The 17,699-nt window shown below is 42.2% G+C and overlaps 1 protein-coding gene across 1 annotated transcript in view; it reads left to right on the top strand.

Moving 5' to 3' along the window:
• kif1aa (kinesin family member 1Aa) overlaps nt 1–15,759 on the top strand; it is a gene marked incomplete at its 5' end in the record, with an annotated part of 45,507 nt that extends 29,748 nt beyond the window's left edge. The window contains 22 exons of the mRNA XM_080004353.1: nt 1,973–2,091; nt 2,192–2,277; nt 2,399–2,534; nt 2,661–2,823; nt 2,909–2,999; nt 3,721–3,839; nt 3,952–4,007; nt 6,163–6,271; nt 6,838–6,904; nt 7,084–7,168; nt 7,271–7,376; nt 12,761–12,875; nt 12,973–13,106; nt 13,206–13,267; nt 13,365–13,510; nt 13,592–13,786; nt 13,983–14,054; nt 14,211–14,332; nt 14,426–14,569; nt 14,670–14,862; nt 15,018–15,136; nt 15,620–15,759. Of these exons, the coding sequence (XP_079860479.1) occupies nt 1,973–2,091; nt 2,192–2,277; nt 2,399–2,534; nt 2,661–2,823; nt 2,909–2,999; nt 3,721–3,839; nt 3,952–4,007; nt 6,163–6,271; nt 6,838–6,904; nt 7,084–7,168; nt 7,271–7,376; nt 12,761–12,875; nt 12,973–13,106; nt 13,206–13,267; nt 13,365–13,510; nt 13,592–13,786; nt 13,983–14,054; nt 14,211–14,332; nt 14,426–14,569; nt 14,670–14,862; nt 15,018–15,136; nt 15,620–15,662 (2,482 nt within the window). The 3' untranslated portion in view covers nt 15,663–15,759. The remainder of the gene's footprint in view (nt 1–1,972; nt 2,092–2,191; nt 2,278–2,398; nt 2,535–2,660; nt 2,824–2,908; nt 3,000–3,720; nt 3,840–3,951; nt 4,008–6,162; nt 6,272–6,837; nt 6,905–7,083; nt 7,169–7,270; nt 7,377–12,760; nt 12,876–12,972; nt 13,107–13,205; nt 13,268–13,364; nt 13,511–13,591; nt 13,787–13,982; nt 14,055–14,210; nt 14,333–14,425; nt 14,570–14,669; nt 14,863–15,017; nt 15,137–15,619) is intronic.
• Between the last annotated feature and the right edge of the window lie 1,940 nt (nt 15,760–17,699).

Here is a 17,699-nt window from a genome sequence, read left to right as displayed (position 1 = left end):
TGAAAATAAATAATACCTATAAAATACATAAACATTAACAAATCATTTAAGATAAGTTAAGTAATATTAAATATTATATAAAATGATAAAATAAAATAAATGTGAACTGTCATCAGGAAAATGTCGTGACTAACTAGTAAACTGACCAAGACTCAATTTGACGCCGGTATGGTCCTTCAAATCTTGATTGGGTTGCTTTTGGGTCCACAAATGTACAAACGAAGGTTTTTCAGGGGAATAATCAGCCTTTTGTGTCCACAAAACCTGGCTGAAAAACTGTTAAGGGTGACATAATTTGATTTGCATTATATAGCATCAAAATGAGAAAAGATACCCTGTCACTATTTATGAACCCAAATACCCTTGGAATGCTGCTATTATCCCTCCAAAGTGCTCCGGCAATCATTTTCTGCCAACTCATCTTGAGGGAAGGATGTTCTAAATGATAAATAACCGAACACAAAACCTCGTCACGTGACTCCTCACTCATCTTCCCCCTGATCTTTCATAATGCTTCTACACTCAGTGAACACTGGTCGACATTTCTAGGCCTTTTCTGCACTTGACCTTTAAGCTCATCAGACGGGACCCCTTTTTTTTTTTTTTGTTTCGATCTTCTAACACACCCAAAACGCTTGTCCCCGATTTCCAGTTCAATTTTAGACTCCTCAATAAAAATCCAAGCAATGTTGACATTCAACGGCTGCTTGAGGTGTGTCCCACTGTTGTGTGTGTTCTAGATGCAAAACAAAGGGCTACATAGTGAGAAAAACACTCGCCAGCTGACGCACTGACATGTCTCATGGAGTTTGTTTCAAATCTGATTTCCGTAACACAGTTTACCCACCACGCTGTGGAACCCGAATACGCACCAAAGGCTGACAAGAAAGAACATTAAAAATCTCAAGATGAAAGAGCTGGTTTCTACTGCAGCTATCTCTTTTAGGCATGCCAGAGCACAAGTCTTTATTTTTATTTGGTCAATTTTTACTTGAAAAGAGTGCGATCCCTTTTTTTTTTATTTTATTTTTTGCACAAATTAGCTCTCCAACCCCCGGGGGTGGGCTTTGATTTCTAACATCATCCTTTTGGTTTATTTTTTATTTTTTGGTGTAGCATACAGTATGTCGAGCTGTTGGCAGTGTTTATTCAAGCTGAGTCATGTTACGTATGATTGGTTTCTTTTCCATTTGCTTTTGATTCCTTTGAGTCAAGAAGCTGAAAACCTATTTTTTTGTGTTGACTTTTTCATCTTGAGCATGCCTTCTTTGCACCTCACCAATCTTGTCATGAGTCCGCCTGTTTTTAACACTCCTTCACCCCCTTACATGTCACCCCCCCCCCCCCCTCCATTAGCTCTTGGGAGAAGTGGTCATTTAAGATTTATTACTTTGTTAGAACCTTTTTCAGATCCAAAGTGTTTTTGGGATATAGCACAAGCCTATTTACATCCTATGTACAATGGGATTCTGCTCACTGTAGCCTAGCTGCACTGTAGTGACGTTCACATTTTAGCACTCTTAATTCTGTTAAAGTCAGTCGGACAGGAAAAACAATACTGAAGAAGCGTCATGTTTAGGGACTGCTGTAATCTCCACTTTTTTTTTAAGCACCAACCAAGTGACATCAGTCTCGTAATCCAGTGGATCTAAGCTGATGCCCTGTGCTTTGTGATTATTCCGAACGCAGGTAGTTTTCTCTTCACATAGCACATGCTCCTTATCCTCGCCAAGCTTTCAGCAACAGGACTTGCATGTGAACTCCCATATCGACAACCACACCGTCTGTCCCCCAAGCAGCAATAGTAAAGGGCAGCCATGGCCATCGCGAGAGCAGTCCCAGCTTCTGTTTGGTTGCTTTGCAGCTCTGTGTCTTGTCCGTCCAGTCCACCGATGTTTCTGTCATGTCTCCCGAGTCGATATCTCCTCTTTCATTTTTGTTTTCTCCACTTTTGCTGCATTTCTCCATCAAGGGCCTTTGTGTATCTGAGCAACCTGCTATACCCGGTGCCCCTGGTCCACCGCGTGGCCATTGTCAGCGAGAAGGGCGAGGTGAAGGGCTTCCTGCGGGTGGCGGTGCAGGCCATATCAGGTAAGGTCATGAGTCAGTCTCTTGTTGAAACGCTGCAACCTCGTCCCTGCATGTGACTTCTTGAGGAAGTGAAGTGAAGGTGTTCTGTGTTTCCCTCCAGCGGACGAGGAAGCTCCGGACTACGGCTCTGGCGTCCGGCAGTCCGGGACAGCCAAGATCTCATTTGAGGACCATCAGTTTGAAAAGGTGGGGCTGAAAAGAACTCATCAATCGCAGGGTTCAAAATAGATAGATAGTAGTATAGGGAAGTAATAATATGTGAAAATAAGTGTTATCTGACTACCTGACCTTGGTGTGTGTGTTTCAGTTCCAAACTGAGTCCTGCTCCTCGGTACTCTCCCGTACGGGGGTTTCTCAGGAGGAGCTCCGCATCGTGGAAGGCCAGGGACAGAACGCCGAACTGGGACCCTCGGCCGATGAGGTCAACAACAACACATGTGCGGGTAATTTTACTTCACGTAGGTTTGTACAGTCTTTATATGCAGTTTGTGTGTGTGTGTGTGTGTCTGTGTGTCTGTGTGTGTTATTGTTCAGCTGTAGCTTACTTTTTATTTGACTTTGGTATACAGCGGGGTCCGATCAGCCAGAGAACCAGCTGAAGGCCAATTTGGACGGCCCGCAAGATGACGTTCTGGAGCATCTTAAGATCGGCAGCGTTTTCACCTTCAGAGTGACCGTGCTCCAGGCGTCTAGCATCTCCGCTGAATACGCCGACATATTCTGCCAGTTCAAGTGCGCACGTAACTTCACACACTCTATACCACTGACTTTTAGCTTTTGAGTACTTGATTTTCTTCAATATGTGTTTATATTTCAGTTTCATTCATCGCCACGATGAGGCCTTCTCCACTGAACCTCTAAAAAACACAGGCCGCGGCCCACCTCTGGGATTCTACCATGTGCAAAATGTAAGCAACGGGTTAAAGAGTATTATAGTATTAGTATAGTATTAGTGTAGTATTATAGAATAATATTATCGGGACTAAGCTTGGATTCAGGTTTGGGCTGCACGATATATAATTTCAGCATCGTCATCGCAACGTGCACATGTGCAATAGTCACATTGCAGGGCGTGTGGTAGCAGATGGGAAAATGTTGTAATAAACCACATTTCTGTTAACATCCACAAACAATACTGAAGATGCGTCTTGTTAAGGGACAGGTGTAATCTCCATTTTTTTAAACACCAACCAAGTTACATCAGTCAAGTAGTCAAGCCTATGTTTTTACTCATATTTTTCCATTATTTATTTTAATAGTTTTGGTTCATAATTGTTTTTGTTGATCATTCCGTATATGAAAGAGTAATATTAATTTTTAGAAATGAAGGGAAAAATAAACCTTCCTGTCACAGTTGACAGTTTACTGATTATAGCCTAAATGTGCCAAGAATAAAGATATTATTTTTATTTTCTATGCAGATGCACTCCCCTGTAAAATCCCCCCAATCATTCTAGAATGAATCAATCTTTCAAAATAGAGCTATTCAAGTCATCTGGTGAAAATTGCTATATTTTTTAATATCGCAATATTCAATATATCACAGAAAAAAAAATACGGCAATGTTTTTTTCCAATATGGTGCAGCCTTACATCAGGTGAATAAACCATTTCTTTACTGGTTCCACAGATCGCTGTAGAAGTCACCAAATCCTTCATGGAGTACATCAAAACCCAACCCATTGTGTTTGAGGTGTTTGGGCACTACCAGAAACAGTCCTTCTCAGTTCTGTGCAAAGACGTCAACAGGTGCTGGCAAAGCTTGTGTTACTTGTGTTAAAATACTGTATTTATTGTTTATATTGCCTTTAAAATTGTCATTCAATTATACAATATCATCCTTCCTTTGCTCCCCATATAGTCCACTGCGTCCCTGCAGAAGACAGTTCCCGAAAGTGATGCCGTTGTCCAAACCGGGTAAATAAATTCACACATTTATAAGCACAGAAATGAAAGTGTTCTCTATACAGTATGTGTGTGTGTATGTGTGTGTGTGTGTGTGTGTGTGTAGCAGGCACGTGCAGAGGGAGTGGCTGAGGGTGCCCGAGCACCTGCCCCTTTGCCCCTTAATGTCCATGGTGCCCTTTTTATCATTTATATTTATTTATTTATTTATTTATTTTTAGTCGGACAGTTGGGGGCGGGGCGTTTCTCCGAGAGAGAGGTGCAATGTCAGAGCGGAGAATTATAATTTTTTTTGTGTTTCTTATTTTACCTAAATATTAATTGTCAAGTTTGGATAAAATAGAATAATATAAGCCCAAATAATAGCCATTTTTAAGCAGGCACCACTGTGTGTTTATAGTTGGGGAAAAAGAAGACATCTCCTTTCCCTACATTATTTTTAATAATCATGGCAGGAGAATAATGCAGCAACTATAGTGTTTAAGTCACATATTCCAGAATAATTGTTTTTATTTAGCCAGGAGGAAAAAGGAGAAGCAAAGTCCTGATGGGACGGTAGCATTTTTTTTCTTCTGTGCGAGACATGAACATTCATGATGTACGCATCCTGTATGCGTCCTCATTGGTCGAGTCCAAAAGTCTGTATTGGTTGAATTGAGGTTATGCTGGAAATGGCATTTCAAAATCTTGTTCCATGTGCCTTTTTTTTTTTTTACTTTGAGCACCTGCCACTCTTAAGGTCTCTGCACGGGCCTGGTGTGTAGCTATGTATTTATTCTCGCTGGTGGTAGTCCTTGGTTGCCTGGGCTCCATCATTTGTTTTTGTGGCATGATGTTTCTGTTAGTCTACCTCTAAGTGCCGTCACCTCAGCTTCGTGTCATTAACTGTGAAGCAGAGGACTCAGAGGCGTCGCCGGAGCGGGAGAAAGCGCTTGAGCTGATCCGGTACCTGATGCCCGACATGTTCAATGGGGTGCTGGTGGACTCTCTGTCGGGTCATGCCCTCTCTGCCGCCGGCCTGGCCGCTTCCTTCCTGCTAGAAGGGGATGAGCAGAACACGCAGTTGCCGGCCCTGCCCGCCTCTATCTGTTCAGTTATTAGAGCCCAGAAGCCCGGTTGGTTGATGGTATCTGATCCCAGAGAATCCCTGTCGCTCAAACCTCTTTTTATATCAGGTTGTCACTTTCACATGCCAAATTGGTCAGAAAAAGGTTACAACAAATCAACTACAAAAATCAACTACAATAATATGACATACAATATTACCTATATTTTACTCAACCCATAATGGTTTCCTTTATGACTGTTCTAAATTGGAAGTACAATAATCAAAGTACATACATTTCTTTCTGATATAAATATGAAAAGGTTGGAGTTGCATGGATTCGACGGCAGGATCGATTCTCTCGTGCACCGTGTGTCCACTGTCCACCTGCGTGGTTGGTTTCCCTACGGTTCCTCCTTTCGGCTCCTCTCAAACTGGATAATTGGGTTTACCTGTAGCGGTAGAGGTGAAATATCTCCTCTGGCTCTGCAATATAACGTTAATATTGACCGTTGCGTCTGAAATACTTTGATGCTTTGGCTTTCGTCCATGGGATAGTGAATTGCCTCCTCCTGGGCTTCTTTAAACACTTACTTCACAGTTTATCCATTTTGAGCTTGAAGCGTTTCCCATAAATTGATTTATTTGTGGCGGCTCGCCCCCATACCAACATTGACCGCCGCATATTGATTTTCAAATTTGACTAAAATAATCGTCCCATCCCCCGGTCAGCTTCCACCACAAATAGAATCTAATTCTGTGGGAAACACTGCCTTGGACACAGTTAAAAGGGAAAAGTCAAAGGTATCATTTTAACTCTCAAACACAAAACTGTAGAAACTAGAGGGGGTAAAATTAATCTGAGGTGTCCCACTCTAAGGGAGGATTGCAGAGCTGTTTGGTGGTAGTGACGTCCTCCTTCCACAGGACTCGATGGCTCCTATCTCTCTCTGCGTCGCTCTGACTTCCACTCTTTCTCCCTTTCTCTTTTCCCCTCGCAGGGTTCGGGGCTGTCCCCAGCTCCGCCCTGCAGGACACCAATCTGCTGTCCAGCTGCCTATCTTCCTACTCTACCCTGACTTCACAATTGATCCTTGTTATCTTATCTTATTCTCCAAACAGTCCCCGCCACCAAGCTGACGGCCATGACTCGGCCCACCGCAGGGCCCTGCCACTGCAAATACGACCTCATGGTTTTATTTGAGATCTGCGAGCTGGAGGCCAATGGGGAGTGAGTATCCTGTGTCAGCGCTTGCCAAATGCTATCTCCAGCCAATTTCACGTGTTGTTGCTTATTTAGCAACTAGTGAAATTAAGGAGATTATTTCCAACACTAGGCCTCCAGCCTGGGCCTCTAGTGTCCATAATGGACAATGATCGTAGTGGCCACTCAAACAAAAGATTTGAGATGGAGGATTTGTTTTCTAGACTTCGTCAAGAAGCTGTAGTTCCTCAGCCGCAAAGAGGCAAAACAAATATTCAGAATAGGTTTCAGTTCACAGTGAATGGCGTGCAAGCTTGGATAAATCATATTTGACTTTTTCTGAAGTATCGTTGTAATTGCTTCTGAGTTAAGTGCTTGTCATTAATGAATGTGGAATACAGAGTGCCGTCGAAAATAGCTCTTCTTACTGGTGGCTGAATACTGGGGGGAGCCTTTCATAGCATTCATGTCCAGTGGCACACTTCAATTTCATTCAGAAGCCAATTGAATGAAAGTGGAGTGTTTGCACCAAAACATCAATATGAGTAATAGACTGGTTAAGATGAAGCTTCATGTTTTGTCCGGGTTTTCAGCTACATCCCTGCAGTGGTGGACCACAGAGGAGGGATGCCGTGTCACGGAACATTCCTACTGCATCAGGTTGGCAACTCCCTCTGTTTATTACAAAGTAGAGTCTAAGGACTAGCCCTGTTTAGTACTACTCATGTAACACTCTCTCCCATTTTCTCTCTCTCTCTCTCTCTCTCTCTCTCTCTCTCTCTCTCTCTCTCTCTCTCTCTCTCTCTCTCTCTCACCACACACAAACACCTTCTCCACAGGGCCTGCAGAGAAGAGTCACAGTCACCATTGTGCACGAGACGGGAGGCGACATCGAATGGAAGGAAGTCCGTGAACTTGTTGTCGGTATGTTTTTTTGTTGATCTGCTGGTGGGAAATAAAAGACAAACTAAAACCAAAACCTAAAATGACTCCTCCTAATCGAGGATCCTGCACTTTCTTTCTCAGGACGTCTGCGTAACGCGCCCGAGGCTGACGAGACCATCATCGACCCCAACATACTTTCTCTCAACATACTGTCTGCTGGTTACGTCCGGCCCATGCAGGACGACAGGTAATGTGCTGGTGCACTCCCAAAAACACTCGACTGTTTTTTTTTAACTCAAAGAATTCAAAACAAAAATATGAAGTGTCTGTGGAGAGGGTTTATTCTTTTATTCCTAGTTTGGAAATCTTTCTCAGATTTAATTTCTTTCTCAGATTTAATTTCTGTTTGAACAATGGTCCCATCACAGGCCACGAGGCTATTTTGTGGCAGTTCCAGAACACGACACAAAAGGCAAATGCACAACAACAGAAGGAAGAACGGCACAAAATGCTGAGTTTGAATGTTGAAAAGACATTGTCATTACTTATTTATTTCATTTATTGTAATATTTTTCTTTGCCAATTTACCCACAAATTCCAATTTTTCACCCAACGGAATGAGTGCATGAGTGTAGTTCACCAGTTTGAATGGAGGCGGTCACACATTCTCGATTAGTATAAGAAATGTGATACCTTAAAGGATTCTGCTGATATTTATCCAATATCGACATTGTTTTTGGCCCATGCTGGCTGTGCGACCCTCCTGTCGTGCTGTCATGTGCTTTGGTCGTTCATCTGCAGTCACTGCACCGTCACCCAGCATCGCTGCATCTCACCCTGTTCTCCACCTCACTCCCCCCAAACCACCACCACCATCGCTCCACGCTAAATAATCCACTTTCCACCTTCTGGTCATAGATCTCAAGCGTCACGCCTCTGATTTCAATCAAGAATCACAGATTTCAACACTTATTTAACTGCATGTCTTAAAAGACATTACCGGTGTCATGTTGAGTTTTAGCCTGTTTACTACTTGACACACACATTTTACTTTACCCCTGAACATTTTCCTGGTGATTGTGCACATTTTTTAATTAAAATTTTTTTTTTATTTGAACAATATGATGACAAACCTACCTTAAAATTATCTCTATTTTTGTCAGTTACTTAATTGCTGTATTTTGTATTTGTTAATTCCATTTCAAAATTAAGTAACTTTGACAAAATATGTTTTACCCAAATAATCAGCGGGACCAGGAAATAATTTCAAAGTGTGTTTCTCACCATCTCATTGTAAATAGGCTAAAACTCAATTTGACAGTTCACATTTTGTCCTTTAAAAATAGTTCTGTATACATTACACATGTTGAAAATTATTTCATCATAAAAATCAAATACAAAATGAGTCCCCCCCCCAGAAATATCGACTGAATACTTTAAATATTCACTTATTTTTGCTTAAAAATATACATAATATTCACTTCAAACTCAATAATACCCCCGGTGGATTAATAAAGTAATTTCTTCTAAAAATGTATATCGAAATTTCTCATTATCTTATTGAATAATTATTATAATAGTTTAATATATATTGATATGTATGTTAAAATTAAATTAATAAATGTACGTTTAGTCACTTGATGACTAAAGAATCACATTTATTTATTGGTTATTTATTGACTATTGTCAAGGCTTGACTTAACCTGACTATTATTTCAATTATTAATTTTATTAACCTTAATTAATCTCTTTTTGCATCGGATCAGTCATTTCCAAATCACAACTCACTGTGCATGAGTATCAATCTCTAACACCACTAACATCGACTGCAGCCATGCTCCATAAACATCACCATTAAATGGAGGCCCCTAATAAGCACATTATTAACAAATTCATTTTTTTACAGTATGTCGAGTTTGAATTTAATGACTATCATGTTGCTTCTCTGTTGCGTATAACGACTAATATCAATGTTCACCGAGGTAGGCTATCAGTTCAGACCAATTTTCAAAATGTTTTTCGTTTGCATTAATTGATTCTTTCCTGGCTCTTTGCTTAACCGTGCTGCTTTGCTAATACACTCTGCCCTCCCCAAAAAGTCTAACCACACCACTCCTCACAGTACGGGCCGTGATCAAGATGAATACAGGTGCTGACATTCTCCCCCCGCTTCATCCACTAACCCAATGTTGTTTTGTGTTTTTGCAGACAGTTTCTTGATTCGGACATGCCTAGGTATAATATATTCCTCCTCCTCCAACTCCCTTCTTATATAACGATAAACAAAACATCTCATCGTCATTTAAATACCTTCTCTTTCCTGTCAGTCCTGGTTCATGCAGACTCCTACCTGTGAACCAGTGACTTCTCCATCCATCCAGTAATCTATCCATCACACCATTGCTGTCTCTCCCTCCACCCATTTCTCTCTTTCTCTGTCCCCGCTTCCGTCGCTCTTCCTGATGGAGGGATGGGTCTTTGCATGGCCTCTTTTTACCGTGTCTTTGAGCTGTTGTGGGCCTGGGGCTGATGGAGGACGTGTGCTGCATGGCTGGCTTTGCCTTTGTGGCTGCGTCTCTGCTGGAGGTGTCGTGGGGCCAGTGTTGCTATTTCTGTTTCAGTCGTCGACAGGGCCTCCAGATACGGCTTTGAATCAGATCTGTACTTGCTTTTCGATCTCAATCTTTAGTCACGCTTTCCTTCCTTTCTCTTTCATATCTATTCTTTCCGGGTAAACAAGGTTGTTTGGGAAATGCAGCTGTAGCAGAGAAACAATTTGCCGTCATTTACAGATTGTCTCTCTCTCTCAGTCACTGTATTTGTTTTGCATTCAAAATAGCATCATATATTATGCGTTATATTCAAAAATACTCTTGAGTATTAATACAATAAGAAACAGAGGAACTAAAAGAAGAGAAGAGTAATTCCCACTAGGGGGCAGTAGTGTGGTAGTACAGAAACATTTATCTCATTTTAAACTGTTGTTGCAGAGTTGTCTGAGAATAATTGATTATAAGCAGTTTGTGAAAGGAGGCTGTGCTTTTTCTCCCTCATCAAGTCTCTGTTATACTTATCATTTGAATACATTTCAGTGCGTTGAAAAGGTGACAAAGTGGCTTAAACTAGTGGTTCTCAACTTGGGACCCCCCCAGAGAGCCTTCAAGAGGTTCTTCGAGCAAAACTATAGTATAGACAGGTGGAGAGGTTTGGACTAAATCACACAAACGCACACAACAATAAAAATCTTGCCAGATCAGAAGCCCAGAGATAAAATCTTAGTATATTGCACCATGGCCGGATGTGTATCAAATCGAGGGTCCTTGGAATGAAAAAGGTTGAAAATCACCGACATAAACAACATTCTCTGGTGTTTTCTTCGTGACCTCTGCGACTTTTACCCCATGTTTACTGACACTATGTCCTTCCCGTCCCTGCTACTAAAACATTTCGGGGAGCCAGGAAACACCTCTTATTACTCAAAACAGCAGAACACGTCATTTACTGTACCCTTTTGACAAGCCCAGCCACTAAAAGGTAATCCATGTTACCATTACCTCAGTGGTAGCACTCTGCGCTTTAATTCGCTGCTATGTTGTGAACATATTTAAGTTTTACTCATACGTTGGTGAGACTGACCGTGGCAGAACGAAACGGTGTCTTACATGTGGTGCCAGCAACATGACTTAAAACCTGGCTGCTGCGCTTTTAAGAGCATCGTAAAAAAAAAAAAATGGATAACTTTGGTGGAAAGAGAAAATTGTTTCTCTTTAACATTAGTTAACGGCCTCGACACTGTACTCACATGGGCGAGTGTGTGTATTTGCAGATGATGTGTGACATTATATTAGTCTGTGTGTGTGTGTGCGTGCGTGCGTGCGTGTGTGTGAAGTAGCAGTCTATGTTTAAGTGTCCTTTTTATGGCCGCAGTATAGCACTCACCTCCCCTTAGTGCAGAATGGAGTTAGTATATCGCTGTGTATGTTCCTCTGTGTGAAACATTGTTCGCTTTCCCACAAGGTCAGCTCAGTCCAATTCCAACGGGCCAAACATTTAGAACGTCCTGAGAAGTCCATTCAGCCCCACCCCCCCTTTTTTATGGCTTACAGAAACATTGGTTTCCTTTCACAATTCTTGCCTAGATTATCCTTCTTCAGATTTAGAGCCACGCTGGGCCGCCAGCCAGAAACGCGGCTCGCTTCAACGTGTGATACTCACCGAGGGAAAAACTGTGTATATATACGAATGTATGGAATAAATCACGGAGGAGTAACAAAAAGGAAATTGTTTTGGTTGAAGGAACAGTCGTAAGTTTCTAATTGACCTTTATAGCTCAGGATGGAATTCAAGCGTTGTATCGAATGGATTTATATATTCCACAGTGCTCAGATAAATACCTTTCATTGGCCACGCTGGTGTTTACATGTGAGCGTGTAAAAGACACGCTTTTCAAAGTGTCGTTGAATCAGAGGGAGAGGAGAAAATGCCAGGCCGGCGGCAAAGCTCAAAACCACAACATGTTTCCTGCCTCTCACCTTTTACTGTCTTCTTGCGGATTTCTTCTTTCTCACAGCATTTCCCTGGGAGTTAACCATAGGTATTTCACAGTCCCACCCCTCTCCTTTTGTTTTTCAGTCTTACATCCATTCCCCTTATTTCTGTACTCATCGTGTCACCTCAGCGCCTCCAGCTTCTCTCTGTTTTTCTGTACACAACAGAGCGTCAATTTAACTGTTGTGTCTCATCTCGTTAATGGTTTGGTCACATTGACACCTCAGTGTCTTCATACTGTATAACTATCGTAAACTGATTCTAAAAGTTGAAGGACAGTTTCACATTTTTCAACCCAGGCCTCATTAAAATGTTGCTTCCCATCATATAACTCTTAATAATACAACCTTGCTGAATGCTTTACTATAGAAAAACTTTCCGCTCTGCTGCAGTGTGCTTCAATGCAGTCTAATGGGGGCAAAGAAACATATAATCTCCCTTTTAAACTCAAGAAGCTCACAATATATAGTTATGATATTAAAACATGGACAACAATGTTAAACAGACAGTAAGGGTCACAAACCCTGCATTTAATAATTGTTTTCAGGGTTTTATTGCAAAACAAAAGCACTAAAGACTACTGTAGTAACAGGATGTTGCGGCACTTCCTACTGGCAACCTGCTGTGGCCAATGTTACACTGGATATACTGTGGCCAAAAAGTACTTTGGAATCAAATGTGATATAACTGAAACGTGTTCAAAAAACACGTGGGACTATAATACAATTTTCCTATTTTCGAAAAGGAGTTCAGGAGACTTCATGTCCATTCGACTGTATTGAAGCTGCAGCAAAGTGGTACGTTTCTCAATAGTAAAGACTCCTGCAAGGTTATGCTCTGAACAGTTATAAATGATGGAAACCAACATTTTAATTAGGCCTGGATTAAGAAAACGGTGAACCTACCCTTTAGGTCAATAAAGTTCTCAGTGTACATAGTTAAACTGTAGTACTAATCCATCTGTGTCCATCAAAACCTATGTATTGACTATTTACAATAACTTATCTGTGATGGAGCTGTTGGGCCATTGAAAGCTCAGACTCTCAGTTCATTTGCTAACATCTCTCCAAACAACCGCTTCAGGACCTTCTACCGCTTTGAGGCAGCCTGGGACAGCTCCATGCACAACTCCCTGCTGCTGAACCGAGTCACCCCATACGGGGAGAAGATCTACATGACGCTCTCAGCCTACCTCGAGGTACTGTGCCCGGTGGGCTCCTCATGAATCTGACAGGGCTGTGTGAAGCCCAGAGGATCCATGGCGTTCACCTTTATTTTCTCACTTTGCTTTTCAGATGGAGCACTGCACTCAGCCCACGGTCATAACCAAAGATATCTGCATGGTGTTCTACTCCCGGGACACCAAGCTCCCTGGGTCTCGCTCAATACGTAACCTGTTCGGCACCGGAAGCCTGAGAGTGGCTGAGGGGTGAGAGAGGAAGACGTCCCGCTCTGGAAACATTCATCTACCATGGATCCATCCTTCTTTGTGGTGACGGGACTCTCTCTCTTTCTCCTTCCACCTTAGAAACCGTGTAACCGGAGTGTACGAGGTCAGCCTGTGTCACCTGGCAGACGCTGGAAGCCCGGGTAAGAGAAAAAGCCAAAATACCCCTAATGAATGGGTAGTGCTTCATTCATCAGTGCTTCCCTGGGATAACCCATGATGCTCCCCCTCTCCCGACAGGCATGCAGAGGCGACGCAGGCGGGTGCTGGACACCTCGGTGGCCTACGTCCGTGGGGAGGAGAACCTAGCCGGCTGGAGGCCTCGGAGCGACAGCCTCATTCTGGACCACCAGTGGGAGCTGGAGAAGCTCAGCCTGCTGCAGGAGGTTCGGGGGTCAGATTTGACAGCCTGGTGTCGCGCGATACACAGTTTGCACTTTGTGTACATAATGCGTCCATTCCCTCAGGTGGAGAAGACCCGGCACTACCTCCTGCTGAGGGAGAAGCTGGAGTCCACCCTGCTCATGAGCCAGGAGTCCTTGCTGTCCTGTGTGGCCGAGGAGATGGAGGACCCCCCAGCTCCCACACCCGCCCCGGCCACCCAGGACCTCAGCCCCGGCTCGGACCTCCCCACCGAGAGGCAGAGGGAGCTGGCCACCAAGGTCACACAGTGTTAATTCATAGAACCCTACAAGTCAGATTTGCATCTGGTTTCACGCTCTGATGGTTCAGTACTTGATGAACAAAAAGTTGTATTATTTTATAATTTTTTTATTATCAAAGGTATTACAGATCAGAAATTATTCTAACTTGGGTGGAGATGTCTAAAGTTCTGCTTGTGCTTTTTGCTACGTGTAGTGTTTGCGGCTGCTGACCCACTCCTTCAACAGAGAATACAGCCATGTGTGTGTCAGCGCCAGCGAGAGCAAGGTACGACAGGTTTCTAGGACTGGAAAAAGAATATTGTGTAATTTCACTTTTCGTCCAGTTTTACTCAATGTGTGTGTGTGTGTGTGTGTGTGTGTGTGTGTGTGTGTGTGTGTGTGTGTGTGTGTGTGTGTGTGTGTGTGTGTGTGTGTGTTCCAGCTTTCAGAAATGTCTGTTACGGTGCTGAGAAACTCCACCTCCATCTCTGCCTTCAACACAATCACACCGTCTTCAACGTGTCCTTCCCTGGTGGAGGGTTGCTATAGCAACGCTGAACTCAGGTCAGTTCCGGGACATGAAAGGACTCCTTAAACAAGTGATCAAATGATGGCAAAACAAATATAAAAGCCACTTGTTATTTTTTCACCACTCAGACCCCCGACTCCACGCTCCCGTGCTGTCAGCCCAAATCCTGACTCCCAGCGTGACGAGGAAGCCAAGAAATCACCCAACGGAGCACTCGACTCCAAGCCCCGAGTCCACAAGTTTGTCCCTGACATCCAGGAGATACGAGTCAGGTGAGGAGCACCATATGTGTTAAAAACTCTTTTATTATCTTTTATTTTTTAATCAGGGCTCCTGAAATTCTTGGAAACATCTGCACGTTTTTGTTTCCAGCCCCATTGTGTCGAAGAAAGGCTACCTGCATTTCCTGGAGCCGCACACGAACGGCTGGGTGAAGCGCTACGTGGTGGTGCGCCGGCCGTACGTCTACATCTACAACACGGAGCGGGATACGGTGGAGCGCGCCATCCTCAACCTCTCCTCTGCCCAGGTGGAGTACAGCGAGGACCAGCAGGCCATGCTGAAGGTGGGGGCGGATCCAGAAAACACTGAGTTTTATGTTCTTATTTTACGCGTTTCTTGGTATGCTATAAAATACTGTGTGTGTGTGTGTGTGTGTGTGTGTGTGTGTGTATGTGTGTGTGTGTGTGCGTGTGTGTGTGTGTGTGTCTTTTTCCACAGACCCCAAACACATTTGCTGTGTGCACTGAACATCGTGGAATATTGCTTCAGGCCAACAGTGACAAGGAGATGCATGATTGGCTGTATGCCTTTAACCCTCTCCTTGCTGGAACTATCAGGTGAAATAATCGCTTAGTGTTATTAATTGAGTTTAATATAATTTATGGAATTTATAGAAAATAATTAAAACAATCTTAATACATGCTAATAGTGGTGAATGATATATATTTTTGTAGTTTTGCATATATAGTATATATGTATATAATAATGATTTTACATTAAAAAAAATTCCCGATTATATACAGTATGTATATAAAAATATGTTGATGTTATATAGAAGTTATCTTTTTTTGCTTCCCATATATATATATATATATATATATATATATATATATATATATATATGTGTATATGTATATATATATATATATATATATATATATATATATATATATATTCTCAAAAATGAAATTTCCTCTGGTGTTATGAAGTAAATATTGTTTTAGCTACTACAGACTGTATATATATATATATATATATATATATATATATATTCTGTATATATAGCCCTCAAGACGTTGCATTTCCTTCCATTTCCATAGGTCAAAACTCTCCAGAAGAAGAGCTGGACAGATGAGGCTGTGAAATAAGACTGAATAAATTTCATGAGGCCAGATTGAACAGAAAGCCTGTATAAATATGTCCTACCCCCACCCCCGTGCTGAGAACCCCACCCAACAACACCCCCCCCCCCCTCCACCACCACCACCACCCTCCACCTCCCACCTCTACCACTAAGACCTTCACCGCCGACTCCGACCGCTTCCCGGCGTGTGTCCGGCCTCCGATGCTGTGTGGACCCTCCGACCGTACTGTACTGGATTTAGTTCATCACTGGAGGGAATGACGAAAAACAGGATGTAGAAACACATTTTCATTTCCGGTTACAATATGTACGATAGTGTAGTTGTTGTTGGTGGCACATTGAGCTTTACATGTTTGTTCCTTAAAACAGTGGCAGTGATTGAAGTCATACTTAAGGCTGCCGTGTCAGTAAGAAATCAATTTACTCTACATTTGCATATCAGCTAAAAGTGCAGTCTCTTCTCAATTAACCCTCCAGCTTCATTCAATATGTACCGGTTTGCATTGAAAAAATAAAACATTACAAGTACAAAACAGTAACTGAATTTAAAAAAAAAAGGTAATTGAGTGAGTTGAGAAATCACTTGAAATTCTAATTTAGATGCAGGGCAGAAAAATGCGTCATGAATATTCCTTATATGCTTTCAATTCTCTTCAGCAGATCTTCACGATTTTTAAGCACAGAACACATACAACGCAGAAAAAAAGATGGTTGATATTCATCCAAAAATTTCAGTTTCCTCTGGTGTTCGTGAGTAAACGTCGTCTTAGCTACTTGTAGGAAAGTCGAGGGCACTTAACTGTACTTTTCCATCAGGTGACACTCAAATACCCAAATTCAACCTCAATCTCCACTCTCCTTAATATTTAGTTTTATTTGTATCGATCAAGGATGTGACATGTTTCGATATCATAACCGCTTTATTCTTATTGTTATTATTTATTTGCGTGTGTATTTATTTACAAAGACGTTTATATTTCTAACGTAGTACAGTGCAATTTCTGCACGCCGCACTTTTTAATATGAGTTCATCAGACGTTTTGGTTCCGTCAACCCGCACCTCCTCCTCCTCCCCGCACACCGCCGTTGCTTCTTAAACAATAACAGGATTTGTTGGCCAGTTTCTTTGTGCTGAAAATGACTTGAATGATGCTTCAAATCCGAATCTTTAGGGCAGTGGATCTCGATCCGACACAGCTTCTGCGCTCTTAGTTTGTAGGAGAGAACATGAACGATGTGTATATTGATTCTGTGTAGTGCCTCTCTTTTCACTCATACTGTACAGTATGTGTCGAGCTTTTGTTTTTAATTTTCAATCTGCGTTTTTCATGCTGATGTAATGGTGTTCTCTATCCGAAGGGTTTGCAAATCACGCCGTTGAGCTATCTCACCTGCTCAAATCATCGTCGTAGAGAAATGCTTTCAAACAAATATGCAATGGGTTTATTTCGACCAATGTTTGTTTTCGTGTCGTTGTCGTCTCATCATTACGTTTTAAAGTCAAATATCAAAACACAAGCAAGTATATGTGTGTGTTACAAATTGAAATTTGCCCACAACCCATCAAAACCTAAGGAATTGGTCGTGCACTCTTAAGAATGTATTTGCAAATTTTTGTGATAACTTGGTAACACAGACACACACACACACACACACACATACACACACACACAATGCCTTAAAATCAGAACTTTCATCTGTGATTTTACTCGTCCACCCTTCCGTGACTAGTCGTGGTACTGTGATACACTGTAGGAGCTGTGAGAAAGCGCAAAATTGCTCAGTCGATTTGATAGAATACATATTTTTTATATAACATCGCAAACTTATTCGAGAGGTTAATTTTAGGGGATGCGGGGGGTGGAATCAAAATTTAGAGGGAGGTGTTGACGGTGTTGGAGTTCTATCCGTGAGAAAGCCATAGGTCAGACAGCCTGCATGGCCAAGCTCAGTTTAAGGACTCACAGCATCGCAAACAGGACGGGGAAAAAATAAATCTAGCAAGTCAAAACAACTGTGTTTTGGAGCATTGTTCC

The sequence above is a fragment of the Zeus faber genome (genome assembly GCF_960531495.2).
Source record: "Zeus faber genome assembly, chromosome: 1".
NCBI lineage: Eukaryota > Metazoa > Chordata > Actinopteri > Zeiformes > Zeidae > Zeus > Zeus faber.
The sequence above is the reverse complement of the archived record's forward strand: the minus strand, read 5'-3'. Positions and strand labels throughout refer to the sequence as shown.